At 36.8% G+C, this 22,000-nt stretch overlaps 2 protein-coding genes across 2 annotated transcripts; one reads left to right on the forward strand and one right to left on the reverse strand.

Moving 5' to 3' along the window:
• Positions 1–1,582: 1,582 nt before the first annotated feature.
• LOC144967547 (actin-related protein 2/3 complex subunit 3-A-like) lies at positions 1,583–10,171 on the reverse strand. Its single transcript, XM_078904940.1, has 7 exons — positions 10,046–10,171; positions 8,518–8,614; positions 7,242–7,318; positions 5,892–5,960; positions 4,947–5,073; positions 3,802–3,893; positions 1,583–2,738 (listed from the first exon to the last, which is right to left on the reverse strand). Exons 1-7 carry the CDS (start codon positions 10,049–10,051, stop codon positions 2,676–2,678), a joined length of 531 nt encoding a protein of 176 aa, XP_078761066.1. The 5' UTR covers positions 10,052–10,171; the 3' UTR covers positions 1,583–2,675.
• A 262-nt stretch (positions 10,172–10,433) lies between these two features.
• On the forward strand, positions 10,434–21,888 carry LOC144967548 (GPN-loop GTPase 3-like). The gene is made up of 8 exons (XM_078904942.1): positions 10,434–10,617; positions 12,306–12,414; positions 16,183–16,270; positions 17,496–17,575; positions 18,487–18,727; positions 19,630–19,729; positions 20,291–20,419; positions 21,687–21,888. The coding sequence occupies exons 1-8, from the start codon at positions 10,573–10,575 to the stop codon at positions 21,750–21,752; spliced, it is 858 nt and encodes a 285-aa protein (XP_078761068.1). The 5' UTR covers positions 10,434–10,572; the 3' UTR covers positions 21,753–21,888.
• The last annotated feature ends 112 nt before the right edge of the window (positions 21,889–22,000 follow it).

Genomic DNA, 22,000 nt, shown 5'->3' on the forward strand with positions numbered 1-22,000 from the left:
GTCTTTTGTCTTGGAATGAGCTTCCTTGGATGATAGGAAACGGCCAAATGTTCATGCGGCTATGTGGTCTTGTAGTATGAGTATGACCCTCGTTCGGCTCATATTTGTGCAGTGAGTCCTTGGAAAAGGCTATTTACTCACAATCTCTAACTGTACGCAGGTGTAAAATGAGCCTGTCTAAAAAAAATTTTGTAAATTCACCTAACAGGCGTCATGTCTCATTCTAAAGGTTCCGTTTTGGTGTTGGTCAGGGTCCCTAGTGGATATTGAGCTATATATAGATATATATACAGTAGAATTACTTTAAACCGAAATATTGGGGACCTTCTAAACCATTTTGGTTTAAAGCAAGTTCCCGTTTTGCGATGTTTTTCAAGGGTAGTAACTATTTAAGGAATTTGCTCATTTAATCGTATCATGGGTATCCCCTTAAATGGAGTTGTTGAATAAATGCCATCTTCGTAACCATTTTTAAAATTATTTTAATTTTAATTGTTTGTTTCTTTTTGGTGTATTTTAAAAATATTTTTGGGGGTTTTCGTTTTTCATTCAAAATTGTTGAAAGAGTTGAGTTCAGGATGCCGTGTTTTTTTACATATCTCCGTCTTCATCAACTTTTCTTTCATTGACTTCACATAGTATTTTGATTTTAAACTCAAACGTGTAAGCACAGTGTTTTCTTTTAGACATCTTTTAGTAAAATGTAAAGATCGAAAGTTCTTGTGCAATAATTGATAATGAATGATGCGCAGCTACTCAGAAGTGAAGTGAAATGGAAATGAAATGGAGTGTCAATGCTAAGCTGTCTACTACACACCCCTCTTTTGTTGAAAAGCCATAAGGTTCAAAGGCCCAATTACATAGAACCTCCCCCTCCCCTTTAGCCCATCACACACACACATTTAAACTAAGTGGAAATGAAATGGCATGTCAATGGTAAGTTGGCTAACCCCCCCCCCCCTCCCCCATATTGTCATGTTGAAAATTTGTCAGTTCCAAAGCATCAACACATGAGTGAGAACATCTCGCTTACGTGATTCTACACCCCAACTCTCTCTCTTTCCTAATTTTTCTCCTACCAGGCACCCGTTGTCTTCCTTTTCCAGTCTGCGCGATTGTGGTGTTGGCCAAGCCCAAGTGCAGCGATTGAAGTATTTGCCACCCCCCCCTCCCCCCCCCCCCCCCCCCCATTCCACCCTTATCTTTTACTTACGCTCTTTGTTTAATATCGCCGAGCATTATTGCGTGTGGCCACCTTCCCTAATTTTTTAAGAAAAATAGAGAAAGAGAAAAAGGGAGGTGCTCTCAAGTTGTTTCGGTTTAAAGAAAGTCCTGCTTAGAAGTATTTCGGTTCATCATAAGAATTAGTACAAAGATAATGAAGAAACTAGTACAATTTATTAAATTCTGTGTGGTTTAAGGTATTTTTCGGTTTAGCTTCTTTCGGTTTAAAGTAATTTCACTGTATATATATATATTATATAAAAGCGCAAATGTCTTATTTCGGAAGATATTCTTTCCCTTGAAAATCATGTCTGTTGAGTAAAAAAAAAATGTTTTGTGACCAGCAACAAAAAACCTATTAAAATTAAATAATAGTTTATTTAAATACAGCACAATAGCAGTATTATCATTATTATTTAAAGTAATCAAATGTTACAAAACACAAACTCAACTCATGCACACAAAACACAATTTGCACACATTGAAACTATTATTCTTGTATTCTGACCTGGTAACATTACTTTATATTTATCCACATATATATTTATATGAAACAAAAATGATAAAATCTTAATGCCACTCAAGACTTTTATTTTATTTCCCATTTACACAAAGCAACTTTCATACTTTATTATCACATTAACACTAAATGGAGAGGTTCTGTCACATATTTTAAATAAAGAAAAAGATATGTAGGTCAAACAATAAGATCCTTCTGTAGACAGAATGGTTTATAGGAGACTTTACATTTAAACGTACAATAAAAATAGTTTCATCATTAAGGCCTTTATCAGCATGCTTCCAAAAATCATATTGTGTAGAAATGGTGCAATTTACTTCCTAGTGAGCTTGCATTCAATGCCAATAATGATAAAGGGCTTTATGCTTACTACAATGAATTTGAACATTTTATCTTTGATCTGAACAGAATTTGAATGGCAAGACACTGTCATCAATTTACTAGATCGCTTTCACTTTCGGTTTGATAAAGAACTGAACAAGTGTGTATGAAAGGTGCCAAACAAAGCAAGAAAGAAAAATACAAGAAAAAAAATCCCAAAAATCCGTCGACCTCGACTGGGGATTGAACCTCAGACCTTCTGTGCTAGCACGTCTAACCAGTAATCAGAAGGTCTGACGTTCGATCTCCAGTCGACGTCGACTATTTTTTTTTCTTCCTTTGTCTGGCCACTTTCATACACACTTGTTCAGTTCTTTATCTCACACCGGTGCCAGCTCTTTAGTTTTTTAATTTGACACTTTTAAATATGATGTGGTCTTGAAGTTTTAAATAAATTTTTTTAAAAGGTCCTGATAGAAAGGGTGTTTTAGCACCAAGTCAAATCACAATTTATTAAATTCTCTTATTTTACATTTTTATTTCATGGAATGGTGAAATGCAGAAAACTAGACAAGCATCCCTAAAAATCTACAAACGTCAGATTTCGTTATTAATAACCAGGGGCTGACAAACTCTTGTCCATGAATTTCCTCTTGGCAAAACACATCCACCACTGAAAAATATGGGAAAGGTTTTATTTAAATAAATAAAATAAATAAATGAATAAATAAAATTCCCTTTATTCATCCCATAGGGGAAATTTGTCTCTAGGATTACTATTCCAAATGAAGACTGAAATAACCCAGGCTCAGCCGCAGTGCAGCACCTCTAATTGAGCTAGGGTGAGGTGCCTTGCTCAAGGTCACACAGCGCAGCGGGTAATCGAACTCAGCTATGAAACAAAGACCGTACTGCTGAGCCACACTGCCCCAAATATATGGAGAGGGGGGATAAAATAAAACGTCCAGAAAAGCAATGCACCTTGAATTTAGTCGAATTTCATTCAATAAGGCCCAAATAATCTCGTATCCACATTAGGTTGAATGTATGCCAGCAATTTAACTGGTGGAATAAGTATAAGGAAAGCTAGATGCAGCATATGGTGCTGAAAAAAAAACCCCAATTTTTATGCTGCAACCATCCTGGGGACCATCTTAATGATATTGACTACTGAGTAAATGGACTTTTTGAAAAGCAATCAAAGGGTCAATTTTTCCCAAACACAAATTACTTATGGATCAACTTACTGCTATATAAAGCTTCTGGGCAGAACCCTTGTCTTCTTTCGTTAGATTATTTTTTAAATTTTGAAAATTCTCATTAGCACTAATAACGAAGCTCAGTTGTGGAATTAATTTATTTGAAGGAGTAAAAAGAGATGGAAGAAGTAGAATCTAAAAAAAAAAGAAGAAATTAAACAGGCAAAGAGAAAGAGGTGGAGTAGGAAGAGTCCTGGTGTCTGCAACTTTCTAAAGACAGCGGTGTCTTGAATAGTGCTTTTCAGAAGATAATTTTTTTTCTTTCTGTTTTTCTTTGCATTATGCTTTGCAAAATTAAATTTAATAGTGCTTTAAGTAAGGCTTTAAAAAAAAAAAGCGCTTTGAGATTTCAATGAAAGGCGCTATATAAATATGCTTATTATTATTATTATTATTAATTATTATTATTGTTATTATTATTATTATTGTTATTATTATTATTATTATTATCATCATGAACATTTGTTGGTAACTTACTTTGCTAGGCTTATCAGATTGGTCAAAAACTTTGTCCAAAAGACGGATGCCTGTCTCTTGCCTCAACTGTTGTAGGTATTGACGCATAGTATCTGAAACATTAAGAGATGGAACATAGTCATGCAAATTCTAAATTAAAGTTATCTATTTATGTTACGAGGATAATGTTTGTAAGAATAATGGCCTAGTCAAAAGGTTTTTGTGACAGTTACAGTAAAACCTTGCCATGATGATATTGTGTCTTTATGTAATGGTTGAGCTTTTTTATATAGCGCAATATCGACTAAACGTGCTCATGGTGCTTTACAAAAGGACCCTGACCAACAGCACACATAACATAAAGAATAATACAATTTTGTCAGACACAGACAAAGCTGTTAACGGCCAGGTACTCATTTTACACCTGATTATGATGAGAGAATGTGAGTAGTCTTCCAAGGATCAACTATGCACTGAACGAGGCTCAAACCCAGGACCTTCCGACCTGAAAGCGAGTGTCATACCACAAGGCCGCAGAGCAGCACAGAAGGCTACTCTTTGGGTGAAATGCTATACAGTTTATGCCACCTTAAAGTATGGTCATCGGGAGGAGGCATTTTCGTGCTTAAAGTTCAAAGTGAACATAAACCAAAGTTTCCATTAATTAAACATTCATGAGCTATTTTCCTTTGTTTGTTAATCGTGATTGTGCAACACTGTTGCTGCATTACCCATCACAGTGGCTATATGTTGTTTTATTTTTATTTTTTTTATTATTTAAATTTTATTTTTATTTTCATAATCCATGATGGTAAAATTTGAAAAAACAAAAACAAACCCACTCAATTTGAATAACATGGAAATATTTGTCATAGGGGAGAATCCAGGAGGTCTGTCTTATTTTGGTGAAAAGAATTCAGTAATTGAGCTTTGCTTGCGATGTGAAACAATGCTCTGTTACACGGACCATGTAAATGCCTCGAATTTAGTTAGAGATTGAACACAGAGGATGATAAACAAATAAACCATAACTTGCCAATCTCTGAACATCATGTATCTGTAATTTCGTATCCCACAATTCCGGGATAACCCTGAAAAGTGGCATCCGTGGTAAAACATGAGAGGGGCATGTCTGTCTAGCTAACCATTTGCAAAGTTCCACATACCTTCATCAGGTCTGCTTGTTGGTTTGTGGAACATGGCGTTGAGAGGAAATCCTGATTCACCAGGGATGGGGAAGTTGGAGATTCCCAGCGTGTACATGTCCTTGTCTCCTTGGACTCTGGAAGAACACTGGGGAGGTCCCAAATATGGAAAGAACAATACATAAATAAGATAAGATTTACTTTATACTACCAAGCGCCTAGACCTCATATTGCATGAGATGTTGGCTTTATACAAATTTACACTATTACAGTAGATTCTGGATAAGACAATGCCCAGGGGAACAGAAAAATAAATCAACTTAACCAGAGTGTAACCACATGAGCAAAAATTAAATGCGATTGAACAAAGCAAGCCAATCTAGAATAAGTATGGCCCTTCACGTTGCATTATCCACCAAGCGACCCAATCACTGCTCGGTGGACAGAGAGATAAGAGAAAGCATCAACTGCACACGGGAATAATACCAGTCCCAGTCCCTACAATACCAGTCTCTTCTATTTATTTTTCCTCTTCTATCTTATCCCCCCCCCCCCCCCCCCCCCTATCCTTACTTCCTCACTTTCTATTTGAAAGACAATTTTATGGTCCCCATTGACAGATCTGCCTACTGGAAATTCATAGTTCTTGGAGATAAAAATATAGTTTTTGCTTAGTGAACTTTATAGGTCAACAATTTAATCACACTGGGAATGAATAGCACTTATAAATCCTTAAAATTATGTAATTAAAAATCACACCTTCAATTTCAATATGAGTTTTAATGACTTTAAAATGCTGACCTAGTTCTGAAATCGGAGCCAAAATTTCAGAATTCTACGATTTTATCATAATGGTCGACAGGTCTACCACTGATATCTTCCAATTGTTTACAAGGCCTTTATTTCAGGAAAAGTAAAAAAATCAACAACAAAAAAACAATACAATTATTAAAATCACATTCATACCCTTTGAAGTTTTTTCAGACATTCACTGATGTAAAGGGTGATGTAAATCAAGGTTCTGTCAGCTTCACTCTGAAATGTACAACAGCAATAATGGAATAAACAAATCAATCTAATTTAAGAAGAATAAGGGGGGGGGGGGGGAATCTGAAAACACTGAATTGAATTTCATGATCAATTCATTGTATGGTGTTGTGGTCTAAAAAAAACAAAAACAAACCTGAGCTTTTATATATTGCAACATCCACTACTAAAGTGCTCAAAGCCCTCTACAAAGGGTTCTTAGCTGACAGCAATGCATAACATGTAGGACGAGACATGGCGTCTGTTAGGCGATATTAAAATTTTTTCAAACAAAGACAATGTTGTTAACACCCAGGTACTCATTTTAAACCTAAGTATTGTGAGAGAACGTGAGTAAAGAGCCTTTTCCAAGCTTTCAACTATGCGCTGCTCAGAGGAGGACATGACCCCTGGTCCTTCCGATCCAAAGGAGAGTGTCATATCACTAGACCACATAGCCGCTTTTGACCTAATGTTATGGCAATCATCTTGGGCCGTGTCCTGCTGTGGGAGTACAGAGTCCTTGCAAAAGACTTTACACATTTCTCATTGCACTCAGATGTAAAATGGGTACTAGACTGGCAACATCTTTGTCTCCATCCAAAATAACAAAAAACAAATGTAATTGCCAATTAGAAGCATGGATCTCGTACTACATGTCAAGTGTTGCTATTGGCTTGAAACCCCTTGTAAATTGCTTTGAGCACATTATAGTAATTATTGCTCTATGAAAAATCTCAATATGTTTTGTTTCGGTTTTTTTAAATTCTCAAAATAATGCAGAATTTAAACTCAACACAACCTAACTTAAGGCAGCAGCAAATGCATTGATTCTAGCACCCTCCTCATTATTCATTCAACGTTCCAAATAGTTCCACATAAGCAATAAAATCTGGAAGAAAACACAATCTAAACACTTTGGACTCATGCATCCTGTGTGCCGGAGTTTATCCCAGTGTCTTTAATGTGAAACTGACAATAGCAATTGCTTGCTATCCTTTGGATAGGACGATATTTTAACGCAAAGTACTTTCTACGTGATCTAACAGACCAAGCTACCCAATCACTGCTGGGAGATAAAAATTCTCAACCACACTCGGGATTGATCATGGTCCCTTTGTGTGTGAAGGAAATGCTCCACCAACTGCAACTGAGTTTGGGACAAGCAGATAGCAAAAAAATGGACTTAACAGAAAACTATATATATATAATATATATATAAATAAACCCCAAACAATTCATTCCAAATTCAATAGAAGTAATCAATATTATAAAATACAGTCCCCTTACCTTGATTTCGTAGTTTCTGAAGAAAATATTGGCCTTGAAGTAGTAAATGGCTTCATCAATAATGTCATAATTTGAAGCTGGATTTTAAATAAAGAAAAAAAAAGGGAAATATTACAAAGAATGAGAATATATCTTTATTTTTATATTTTTTTTACAGATATCAATTCCTTATTTACAGTTTACATTGACATCATCCTAACCATCATTGTCATCGTCACTGTCCCTGTAGTAGTCATAATCATCATCACCACTGCCATCATCTTGATGATTATTTTTTTTGTTATTATCTTTTCATGTTTGCTTCTCTGCTGTGATGTAATATTTGTTTCTACTCTAGTTGAGTGATGAGTAATAGTCAATTGTGCAAGTGTGTGCATGTGTATGTTAGCCTACGTGAGTGTGGGATGTGTACGTGTATATATATAATAAATAACAAATTCCCTTTATTCATCCCTTAAGAGTAAAATTTGTCTTCAGGGTCTATTGCCAAGGGAAGACTGGAAAAACCCAGGTGTCAGCTGCAGTGCAGCGCCGCAAACTGAGCTAGGACAAGGTGACTTGCTCAAGGCCGGACAACGCAGCGGGTATTCGAACCGCACCGCTGAGCCCTGCTGCCCCCACAATACAATAATTGTGTTTTATATTGGCATCAATATGAACCAAAATGAATTTCCATTTCTTTGGACAATAAAGTTCTATTTTTATTATTATCATTATTATTGGCATTATCAAAAGAGAAAAATATAGGGCAGACTGAGTGAGACATAGCCATCATAATACACAAAAATCGCTTTGTCTGAAATCTCCCCTCGGTGATATTCAACAAAATAAGAGGAAGCTATCCAAGTTTGTGGTTCCCCACTCAAGAGTGGATGCTCATTTGTACTCGTTCATACCATTTCGACATTTGAGACAGTGGAATAGTCAAACCTCTCCAATAAAAGAAAAATTCTACGGTTTGCGGAATCTTCAGAATTGAAGAATGAAGTGATATCAAAAAAAAGTATAGGTTACTTGAAGCTGAATATTGATATTACAAAGTGGGTTTATAGGTGATGCCCGTACTGTACAGTTTAATTTCTACTTTTTCCTTTGAAATAATTTCAACTTTACCAAAAAAAATATTTAAAAAGAGAAAGAAAAGAAAAAAAAAGAATAACTTTTAAGAAATTAACACAATATTAAATAAATCAAATAAAAGTCATTAAAAAAAAATCTATGTTTGCAATGTAACATTTGTCATTTGTTCATAAAGATAAAGCTATTTATTACTCACTGTCTTTTGGTGCCGGTCCCTTATATTGTGTACGGATTGGAAGTAGAGCCATGTTACCTATAAGTTTTGGAGGATCCAGGAAGGTTGAATGGTAAGCCTGAAATGGAATTTTGAAATTGGACAGATCTGTAAATAGAACTGAACATAATACCTCTTTTACCCCAACATTTACAAACTGAGGATTCCAATTACTGTCGCTGTTGAATACCACACCAGATAAAAAAAACCCCAAAAAACTATGGGCATGATAACCTCCTGACAGTCTGATGTGTATCCTCAAACTAGAGCATTGCAAGAGCATTTAATATAGCGCAATATCCACTAAATGTGCTCAAAGCACTTTAGAAGGGTACCCAACCAACAGAAGCACTTAATGTACAGTTATTACCATTATTATTATTACTAGAAGTGACAGAAATTACATAGCTCCGACAAATGACTTTGATAGGCACATGAACTTGGGGGGGATATACAGTTATTTATTACCATTATTGTTACTATTACTAAGTTCATTTAACTTCTCTTTGGTTGTGGAATAATATGTTTATCGCTTACGTCTTCTCTGCAGAATGATTCATCATTTGTTATCTGCAATAAATCAAATTGAGTTCTAAACAAAGGAATGATCATTCTTCACTTAATATGTAGGAAGAGACGTGACGCCTGTTAGGTGATATTCCAATTTTTTTTTTACCAACAGAGACAACGCTGTTAATGGTCAGGCACTCATTTTATAGCTGAATACAGTGAGAGAATGTTAGTAAAGAGTCTTCTCCAAGGACTCAACTATGCATTGCTCAGAGCAGAATTCAAACTCTGGACCTTTTGATTCAAAGGCGAGAGTCAAACAACAAGACCACATAGATGAACAAAACTTGATACCGGATGTAAGATATTCCATACATGGTACATATTTGGGTAGAATAAATAACGACGACAGCCTACATTAAGTGGAAGACTACCAAATATAAAATATTTGATACCAAGGAAAGAGGAAGCGAGGCCGCCCCGCCCAAAGAGACTTGGAGACGTACCATTCATCAGTCATAGAAAGGGACCTAAAATAGAGAGGTCTGTCCCTCAAGATGGCCCCAAGAATAGCTACTGACAGGACCAGGTGGAGATCCTTGCATCGCCTCAAATGCCAGCAGGCCCAGAGAGGATTGAGTGAGTGAGAGAGACTGTATAGAGTGAGTGTGTAGCAGATATGTTTACTTTGTCGCGTAGGCTGTAAGTTAGGTTAGTTCTCTGACATTTTAATTCATTTAGATAACTCCCGGTTATAAATCAATTGCTTTAAAAGCATCTCAAATGGGGGTAACAATTCCTCGAAATCAAAAGTTTAGATACAGGAGGAGAAATAGAAATGAATAAAAATAACAAAAGTACAGTACAAAAAGGGGCGGGGGTAGACGATTGGAGGATCCAATTTATTTGTCGGTGAATTGACTAGTGGTTGCCAACTCGACAACGTTCAGTATTTGCTTAAATCACACTCTTTACATAATGTAAAGGAATAATTACTTACCGGCATTTTGAGAAGTTGAATAAAAAACAATGACAAAAAGTAAAGCTTTTCAGTTCCTTATTTTCAGGGATCGTCGATCTCTTCCGGATTACGTTTCCTTCCTATCTCTCTTTCGCACAAGATTTCCGTATCGTATTACTTAAGGCTAGTATCGATATGAAAAGAGAAAATTACTTTTTACTGAAACGTTAAGCTCCATTGACATCAACATGAAAATGTCTGACAAAGATTATTTAAATTTCTAGATGAAATAAATTTTAAAACATATTTTCTTGAACAAAAAATTCTTATCGTTTTCTTGTAACGTTAGTCTTACTTCGATACTAATAATGATTTTAAATAAGAAGTTTTAAAAGAACTTTTTAAAACTGCAATAAGTTTTTCGTCCGAAATCAAAAATCGAAAGTAGCTTTTGCAAAACTGCAGATTGAACAGGGATGTTTTTGTCTCAACTTAGATAACGAGACCGACTGATTTTTTCTGATATACAGAACCGCAGTTCTTAAATATTAAAATAATTTTCAATAATGCGATATGCACAGCTTGTCATCGGCCCCGCTGGATGTGGAAAGGTAGCAGGAAAAGTCAATTTAATTACCGATTTCAATTTCGAAGAGAGCAGGCAATTCGGACTCGAGTCTGAATAGTCTCCAGTGGCTATTCGGACTTCAATGTGCGTGCGCATACAGAGGGGAGGACGATACTGTGGGTAGTAGGCAGAGGGTGGAACTGATAAAGAAATAGATAAAGATAAAGAGTTCAGAAGAAATTCTGTTTTGCCCATAGTCATATTCATATCACTATCAGCTCATACACCCCGACCCCTACTTTGGACTGTAGAAGGATTTTTGCCTTTCTCACACTATCACAATGTTTTTTCTTTATCCTTATTTTATTTGGAAACGGTGTTATGTTGTTAGAAAAGCTTTTAATTTATACCACAGTCACAGAATTTGAGTCTGAATAGCCATGGGAGACTTTTCAGACTCGAGTCCGAATAGCCGCAGCCTTTCAATTTTCTACATGCCTAGGCCTAGACTAGGAGGATGGGAGGCCTTCCGAAAGCTCCTCGTTCTAGCATTTCTTTCAATTTGTATTTTCACTGTGGATCTTTTGTCATGAGTTTATTTTTTCAATTTGTCAATATATAGTAGTAGTAGCATTTTAAAAACTAGAACAAACCTTGATAGATTTAAACTTTCCTAATAATACAACTATTGTTTTTTTGGGTTTTTTTGCCGCCATTTTGTTTTGTGAAGTATTGAGTATGGAAAGCAGTCCTAGGTGTGTTTTTAAAAAATTAGGGTTAGCTCGAGGTCGGATTATTATTTTTCTTTTGAGTTAGTCATAAGATGATAGGTTGTTTGCTTTTCCTATTAGTATTAGGGTTAGTTAAAGGTACTGGGTTTTATTTTTTCTTAGGGTTAGTTGAGGGAATATTTGGGCTATTTCCTTTAGCACGAGGAGCTCTGGGAAAGCCTCCCAACTAGGACCTCTTAAATATGATGTCTTTATAAACACGTAGTTTCACAGCACACTTAAAGAGGGGATTTTTTTTAATATTGGGGGGAGACCCCCAGAACTCCCCATCAACCATAACTAAAGATACTATAACCTGATAAAACATAATGTTTGCCATCTTTTGCAATATCGCAACTGATGGGAAACACAGTAAGTCATAATGGTGTCTGCTGGCGGCAACCAACTCAGCAAATTGTTTTTGAAATTAGGAAAATCACACCACTGATAAAATTGAAACTTATCTTAAATAGTAATATTTATTGGACATTTCAACTAATTAAAACCCATAATGACTAAAAGAGTGAGTGATATTTTAAGTACTGGGAAAAATTCAGCTAGTACTTGTTAAGTATTTATAAATTTTTACTGTTAACCCCCTGGGTGAGTAAGGCATTATTCTTTCGCCAGGGAGATCTGTTTTTTAAACTTCAGCCCCTATTGCTCACTTTGCTGTGATGCTCTGCCGTTGATGCCCGAGTTAACTCAATCTTTTCAGGTGATAGACCCTAAAGAAATATTTCCCTTGAAGATGAATAATGGAATCTTTACTTTGATTTTATTTTTTCATTATATTAATCTGTAATTCTATTGGCTCTCATAAATGAATATTTCACATCTTTTGTCACTGAATGTATAGCTACTGAAGCAAGTATTAATATTAATAATTACAATTTGTCCATTGATAACATGGAAGTCGTAGTATTCATATACACATTATTTTTTCCCTTTTTTCATTCAGTCCACTTACTGCAGCAATTTCTCAAAGCACTGCGAGGCCATGCGAAGAAGTGTTCAAGTCGTTAACCTTGACCCTGCAGCTGAACATTTTGATTATGAAGTGATGGCTGGTAATTTTGAACTAGAAAAAGATCATACTCATAAACATGAAAATTTATATATAGTTTATTTCCCTGCTCAATGCGTTTCATAGTTCTTCATTTATCCCCCAGTAGGCTACATCAGAAGCCAAATCTCTACTTCATACTTGAAGATTTATATAAAGCAATATCCTAGCCTCAGAGCTTTTTACAAGGGAGTCCCTAGCCATCAGCAACACTTAACATGTAGGAAAAGACAAGACCCCTGTTAGGAGATATTACACTTTTTTTCTTTTTCTGAGACAATGCTGTTAACAGCTAGGTACTCTATTTACACCTGAGTACAGCAGGACAGTGATGCCAAAACTCCGGTTTCACCGGAAAAAACTCCGGTCTGGAGCAAAAAATTCCGGGCCCCGGGCAACTTCCGTCAAATTCCGGTGAGGTCAATTTGTTCCAAGGATACCCCCCCCCCCCCCTTTTTTTTCCAACTACCACATCATCATCATTGCCACTAGTATTACAACCATCATCACTACCACTACTACTGCAACCACCACCACATCATCTTTACTGCCACTACTACTACAACCACCACCACCACATCATCATCAGTACCACAACTGCAACCACCACCACCACATCATCATCATCACTACCACTACCACAACTACCATCACCATTACAATCACCACCACCACATCATCATCACTACCACTACTACTACAACCACCATCACCACATCATCACCACTACCACAACTGCAACCACCACCACCACATCATCATCATCACTACCACAACTACCATCACCATTACAATCACTACCACCACATCATCATCACTACTACTACAACCACCATCACCACATCATCACCGCCACATCATCATCACTACCACGACTACCACAACCACCACCACCACATCATCATCACTACCACTACTACTACAACCACCAGCATCACATTATCACTACCACTCCTACTGCAACCACCACCACCACCACCACATCATCATCACTGCAACTATCACTACTACTACAACCACCACCACCACACCATCACTACCACTACTACTACAACCACCCCCACATCATCATTACCACTACTACTACTACCACCACCACCACATCATCACTACGACTACTACATCACCACATCATCATCACTACCACTACTACTACAACCACCACCACCACGACTACAACCACCACCACCACTACATCGTCATTACCTCTACTACTACAGCCACCACCATCACATCATTACTACCACTACTACTACAACCACCACAACCACATCATCATAACTGCTACTACTACAACCACCACCACCACCACATCATCACTACCACTACTACTGCAACCACCACCACCACATTATCATAACTGCAACTACCACTACTACTACAACCACCACCACCACATCATCACTACCACTATTACTACAATACCACCACATCATCATTACCACTACTACTACAACCACCACATCATCACTACCACTAATACTACTACAACCACCACCACCACATCATCATCACTACTTCTACTACTACAACCACCACTACAACATCCTCACTACCACTACTACTACAAGCACCACCACCACCTCATCTTCATCACTACCACTACTACTACAACCACCACCACCACATCATCATCACTACCACTGCTACTACAACCACCACCATCACATCATCACTACCACCACTACTACTATAACCACAACAACCACATCGTCATCACTACTACTACTACTACCTACTACTACTACTACTACTACTACTACTACTACTACTACTACAACTACTACTACTACTACTACTACTACTACTACTACTACTACTACTACTACCACCACCACCACCACCACCACCACCACCACCACCACCTCATCATCATCATCACTTCTACTACTACTACTACTATTACAACCACACCACCACTACCACATCATCATCATCACTTCTACTACTACTACTACTACTACTACTACTACTACTACTACTACTACTACTACTACTACTACTACTACTACTACAACCACTACAACATCATCATCACTATCACTACTAATACAACCACCAGCACCACATCATCATCACGACCAGTACTACTACAACCACCACCACCACATCATCACTACCACTACAACCACCACCACATCATCATTACCACTACTACTACTACAACCACCACCACATCATCACTACCACTACTACTACAACCACCACTACCACATCATCATCCCTACCATTTGTACTACAACCACCATCACCACCACATCATCACTACCACCACTACTACAACCACCACCACATCATCACTACCACTACTACTTCAACCACCACCACCACCACCATATCATCATCACTACCACTAACAACAACGATTATCACATCTTCATCATCACTACCATTATTAGTACAACCACCAACACCACATCATCCTCCTACCACCAGTACTACAATGTCTACCATGAGGTTTTGGAGCTTTACTTCATTTGAAATAAGGAAACGTTGGGATTGTATTTGGCAATGTGTTTATGTATCATGATATAATTCTAATCAGTTATCTATTTAGAACAATACAATATGTAAACACAATACCATTCCAATTCCTTTTTCTTGTGTGCGGAAATTCCTCTTTCGGCATTGAAATTCCTACGAGTGGTGCCTGAAACTCCTGTGAGCCAAATTTAAAGTTGGCGTCTCTGCAGCAGGAGAATGTGAGTAAAGATCCTTTTTCAATGACTCAACTATACACCACTGAGTGCAGGACGAGCTTCCAGTCCGAAGGCGAATGTCATACCACTTGACAACATAGCGCTGTATTTCATATAGTCTAAAGTAAAAATATATATAGCTTTAGCCGGTACTCATTCATACCTAGGTACAGTGGGGTAGTGTGGATAAAGTGCCTTACCAAACGACATAATGTCAGAACTCGAGTTTTGCAATCATTGTCACCCAACTCCTCACTGATCAAGCTCAACATCGTTTCTCACAAGAAAAGACATTGTAGCACTAAGCCACTGACTCTTTAACTCTTTTGAATGAAATGGCTGGTCCAAGAAATATCACCAACTATCTCCCATATGATGTAGAGATTATTGTGAAAGTAAATTGGTTTTGGCGTTATTAATTTAAGAAATAAACAAACAAACAAAGAATCATACTTCAATGAAGAAGATCACCAGAGACATCGAGGTACAATTAATTTTTTAGGGGCGATTATTATTATTATTTGTAGTAGTATTATTATTGTCGTTGTTATAAATATTATTGTTATTATCATCATCATTAATATCATTTTATCAATTGAAGGAAAAGATTGCTGATTGTGAGAGTGGGATTGATCAATTATAGAGAGAGATTGTGTGTGTATTTGTGTGTGTGTTTTTTGTTTTTATTTTTTTTAAATGTACACTTGAATTTAATTCTTATGTTTGATACAAATTGTTGGTATTTAGGATCTAATTAATCTCCTGTTTTAAGAGGCAATATGTGATTTTTAAAAAATTTAATTCATTTAAGTCGTCATTATGCTGGTGTTTTTTTACCTTTTAAATAACAATGTGAAATTGAATGTAAGCTTTAATTTAATTACAAAAACAGATAGAATGGATGTTTTGGGTTTCCCCTTTATCAACAGGAGGAATGAAACACTACAGATGAATAAAATGCTTACATTCAATTTCACATTATCATTTATTTCTTCGAGCTTCAAACAGCAACATTTACATTATTTTACCTTTTAGAAAAGTTCACTCAAAGAGATTTCTATTTGAATCTTCAGATATCCGAGACTTGATTCAAATAGACGATGCTATGGAGGATGCGAGTTTAAACTTTGGTCCTAATGGAGGACTTGTCTTTTGTATGGAGTGAGTTTACGTTACTGTATGAAAAATGGAAATATTAGGGAGTTTACATTATTGTATGATAAATGGAAATATTAGGGGGGCAGTTGCAAGTTTTCAACTTTCTTGAGATTTTCAGTTTAAAAAAAAAAAAAAGAAGGATTTTGCAGGCAATATTATAGTAGTAGGGGGATCACACCAATCCCTGGATTGGAACACCTAAGGGACTCGAAAGGTGGGACATCCGAAAGAGACATGGAGACAGAAGCAGATGGCAGATGCTCGTAGAGGCCCTGTGTTCCACAAGGAGCAAATGGGATTACGTAAAGTAAGGCAAGGGGGTCCCGATAGCTTAGTTGGTAGAGCACTAGCTTCGCATGCATAGAGACAGTGATAGATTCCGGGTGATGTCACGATTTCTTTTGAACCCCATGTCCACCCGGCCGGCAGTGATTGAGTAGCTGGATCTGCTGAAAAGTACATACTTTGTGATAGGCTAGCATCCTATCCAAGGGCAGCAAGCAATTGCTTTTGTCCATTTCTCACCATAGAAACAGATTAAACTCTGGCTTCATGGGCCTAATTGCTCAAAGTGCTTTACAAAGCGTCCTTGACCAACATCAACATGTGTAACATGTAGAACAAGACATGACGCCTGTTAGGTGATATTACAATTTTTTCCAACAGAGACGAGGCTAATGACCAGGTACTAATTTGACACCTGAGCACGGTGAAAGAAGGACTCAACTATGTGCTGAGCAAAGCTAAAACCCAGGTCCTTCCGATCTGAAAGCAAGTGTCATACCGTAAGACCACAAAGCTGCACAAATCACCCGGAATAATACCGTTTTTATTTACTGTGACCCAGAATGTCCTGGGTTTGAGCCCCGCTTCGGGTGCTTTCGTTTTTTTCCTTGGGCAAGATTAGTAACCCCCAATTGGCTCATTTGGACAACATGGGTGATTCCTGTTGACATCAGACATCAGACATCTTGTTCGATGGATTATCTATATTCCTTCGTGGAATGCCTAGGCGACAATATCTTATGATGTCGTGGTAGAAGGGCATTTAAAAAAAAATTAACATTGTAAGTGGATAAAACATTGAATTTGACCAATGGACTATTGTTCAAAATATAAGCTCAAGTGTATTTTTATTTAGATGCCAAAAAATTGAATTTATAATCATCTGTATAAAACTTGGGCTAAATTCTATTTTTAATGTGATAATTGTCTTGTTTTTATTCAGGTACCTGGCACAGAATTTTGAATGGCTTCAAGAGCAGCTGGATGACCAGGAAGATGATTATATTCTCTTCGATTGCCCTGGTTAGAATCTGCCAGATTGTACTATTTGAATACAAATTAATTTCAGAACGTTTTTTTTTTTTTTGTTTTGTTTTTTCATTAAGACATTCAACTAGAATCTATTTCTTCTATTTAACTTAAATAAAATTGTAATATAAAGGGATGTAATTGATTTGAGAGAATAAAGGTGTTGGGAATTTAGTTTTAAATTAATTCAAAATGTGATTATCTTTGGAAATGAGGAAATTAAAAATAATTGGTAATTATAAATTCCCTGATGGTTCTATGAAATGTATTTGATTCTGCCTTTGTTCTTTTTTTTTTTTTTTCAACCTAGTTTTGTTTGGTAATTAGATTGTGACAAAGAGTGAAGTGGATTGTGTAACATTTCGATTGTAAATTTTAATTGTCACAGAAAAGTTGTAAATGAAGATGAATATAACAGCTTCAAAAAGGTACAAAATAACAAACATGGAATGTTTTGGGCTCAAAACCCTTCTTCAGCTAACAACTAAAAACAATGAAAACATAAATACATTACTACTAAAAAAAAAAGATTTCCCAGATTTCTCTGCTGTTGATCTGTTTTTTTTTTTTTAGTAAAGTATTTCGGTTTTCATTGTTTTTTTTGTGGTTGGCTGAAGAAGGGTTTTGAGCCTGAAATGTTCTGAGTTCGGAATTTTGTTCTTTTTTGAAAGCTGTTATATTTATTTTCATTTATTACTTTTTACAATCCACTGCTTCTAGAAGCTTCGAATCACAGAAAAGTTCCTGCTTTTTCATACTTTGCATGTTGCACTTAGGAGAAAATTACAATCGGTTATTTTAATGCCATTTTGTTAACTACTACTATTAAATTTTGTGATCCATCTTTTGAAGAGTACTAATGATGTATATGTTTTACTTTGCCAATTTCTTCATTCTGTCCACAGGTCAGATAGAATTATATACTCACATTCCAGTCATGAAACAGTTGGTTGGAAAACTGCAGGATTGGAACTTTCGTGTGTGTGCTGTTTTCCTGCTGGATGCTCAATTTTTGGTAGATGTGTCTAAATACTTATCGGGGTCCCTGACGGCTTTGGCTGCCATGGTCAGTCTGGAAGTCCCTCATGTCAATGTCCTGTCCAAAGTGGATCTGTTAGGAAAGTCAGCTCGTAAACAGCTCGACAGGTAATGAAAACTTTGTTGGATAATCTTACATGTATTGCACTGCCATTTTGGTATTTCAGAATATCATTCAATCCTCTCCGGGCCTACTTGAGGCGATGCAAGGGATCTCCACCTGCTGGTCATGTCAGCAGCTATTCTTGGGGCCACCTTGAGGGACAGACCTCTCTGCTTTATGTCTGTGTCAAATATACGTCTCCAAGTGTCCTTGGGGCGACTTCGCTTCCTCTTTCCTTGGGGTGACCATTGCAGAGCCTTCCTTGACAGTGTTTTATCAGGTCTACGACAGACATGCCCCAACCATTGCCATTTTCTCCTTTTAATGAGACTCTCCAGAGACTTCCGCTCTTGGTCTCAGGTCCTCATTTGAGATTGTGTTTGGCCAGAATTTCACTCATCTTTAAATATAAAGTCAAAATGAATTAACCACTCAAAATTTTTTTTTCACTGAGAAAGTGTGTCGAGTGTGATTTGAGAGAAGAAAAAAAATTGAGCACTAAACGTGCTTAAAGCGCTTTGCAAGGGGTACCTGGCCAACAGCAACATTTGACATGAAGGACGGGACATGATGCCTGTTAGGCTAAATTAAATTTTTTTCGGACAGAGACAATGCTGTTAACGGTCAGGTACTCATTTTACACCTGAGTACGGTGAGAGAATGTGAGTAAAGAGACTAACCACAATTTTGTTATTTGGTGGGAATTGTCATGTGATCCACACACACACACATGACAATAATTGATATTGCAGAAGCTGCACTATTTTATACATTTTGTGAAGCTATGTGGTCTAGTGGTATGACATTCGCTTTTGGATCGGAAGATCCTGGGTTCGAGCCTTGCTCGGTGCATAGTTGAGTCCTTGGAGGATATATATATATATTTCTGATGTTTCTGTATTGGCAGATACTTGGAACCAGACCTCAATGAATTGTTAACGGCAGAATTCCAGGATAAAGCGTTTGGTCCCAAGTTCCTGTCTCTAAACAAGGCAATGGCTCAGCTGGTAACAAGAAGACTTTAAAAAGAATTTTTTTTTTTTGAGGAGCGTGGTTGTGTGTGGATATTTTTGTTTTAAAATAGATATATAATTGATAGTTTTATTTTGTGGAGGCCCCAAAAGCTCAGTTGTTAGAGCACTTTCTTCACGCACATGCAAAGGGACCAAGATTGATCATGGGTAAAATTGAAATTATTTTTTTTTAAGACCTCCCTGTCCACCTAGCTGTGGTTGAGTAGCTGATTTTTTGGGGTTTTTTTTTGTTTTTTTTTTAATGATTATGACCAAAAGAATCATTATCTATATTGTGCCTTGATATACTATCTTTCTTGTAAATGTTGCTGCTTGAATCTCAAAGAAATAAATAACAATGTGAAATTGAATGTAAGCCTCAATTTAATATACGAAAACAGAATGGACATTTCAGGTTTTCCCTTTATCAACAAAACAGGATAATTGAAACACTACAGATGAATGAGATAATGGGGTAGTCAACATATATTAAATTTCACATTGTTATTCATACTATCTTTAATAAGATATGTATCCGTTGAATCATGTCCTCAGCTGGATGATTTCAGCCTGGTCCATTTCCTTCCTCTGGACTACAACGATGAAGACAACATGACAGATTTATTGGTGCACATTGACCAGACCATCCAGTACGGGGAGGACCTGGACACCAGAGAGATGAGGGTCAGTCCTGAATTTGATAGATCTAAATGTAACCACTTGCAGTGCTGCATCTTCCATTTTTTCACAGATTTGCCCTTTTTATATCAGACATATTTAGTGCAGTCCAAGCCGGTTTATTGGAATGGCTTTGTTCCCAACACATGGTCCCAATTAAGCGGCGGCCATGAAATTAAGTTACATTTTATGTCTTAACTCTCTCCGTAAGGACCTTTTTTCAGGACAACTTGATCGTTTACACTCAAATTGAGGAGATACAAGTATCTACTTATACATAGTTTTTGTGTAGCATAACAAGCTTTGCAAAAAAGTTTTTTCAAAAAAAATGTGTGATGTACAAAACTCTTCTGATTAATAAAAAATGTTGGTTGTATTGTATCGAATGTGACGATTTTCCCTGTAGTTGATAAGGAGAGGGTTAATGAAAAACAGTGAGAGACAAATCTAACTGCAAAATAATTAACGAATATATTACTCATAATGGTTGCATCAGTATTCAATGGAATAAGATTGCATTGTCTATGCATTCATCTCATTGAACAAACCATTTGGTGGTGATAGCCTTGAACAAAGCTATAAATTATAGAGTGTGAATAAAAAAATACAGTCTATGATTAGTTAAAATTGTCACGTTACAACATAATGAAAATGTTGCCAATTTTCCGTATCTTTACGGAATTCAGTATATTTAAAAAATACATCTGTATGTTTCCCAATCACGTGCCAATGGAATGGAAAATAAGTAAGTATGTTAAAGTCTATCTACTAGAGTTCAGTGCTCAGCAGTCAATGTGTGCAAGTAAAAGTTCAGTAAATTTTTTTCCACCTGAATGGGCACCCCTAAAAAACAAACAAACCCTCAAGCCCTCCCAAAAAATAGAGCTTTTATATAGCGCAATATCCACTAAATGTGTTCAAAGCGCTTTACAAGGGGTCCCTGGCCAACAGCAACATTTAACATTTAGGACGGGACATGACGCCTGTTAGGCGATGTTACAATTTTTTTTTTCAGACAGAGACAACGCTGTAAACGGCCAGGTACTCATTTTACACATGAGTACGGTGAGAGAATGTGAGTAAAGAGTCTTTTCCAAGGACTCAACTATGCGCTGATCGAGGCTCGAACCCAGGACCTTCCGGTCCAAAAGAGAGTGTCATACCACTAGACCGCATAGCCGCTCACTCAGACACACACCTCTGAAAAAGTGTACTGATTAATTTAAGTGATGCAATGTCCATCTTTTTATTCAATTCTTTTTTCTTTTGTCAGGACCCGGTAGATCCCGAGGAGGACAGAGATGATCCAGGAGGATTTGACAGTGGCTTTGAAGTGTGATAGATTGATTATGGAAGGGGAGGGGGGGGGGAGGTGCTTTGTGGGGTTTGTTTTTTTTCAGAAGTCATAAATCGTTACTAGTGATTTTGTAACAAATTTCCAAATTGTTGAAATAAATATTGATGTATAGAAGAAATAATTTGCTTTACTCCAATTTATCGGTAATTGAATTACTTCATTTTATTAGTTACATATAGTTATATATTTTTTAATAACAGAGAGGATTTACAAGGAATAAATATCATCTC

This window comes from Berghia stephanieae, chromosome 3 (assembly GCF_034508935.2).
Source record: "Berghia stephanieae isolate SIO BIC M18660-M18661 chromosome 3, UCSD_Bste_1.3, whole genome shotgun sequence".
NCBI lineage: Eukaryota > Metazoa > Mollusca > Gastropoda > Nudibranchia > Aeolidiidae > Berghia > Berghia stephanieae.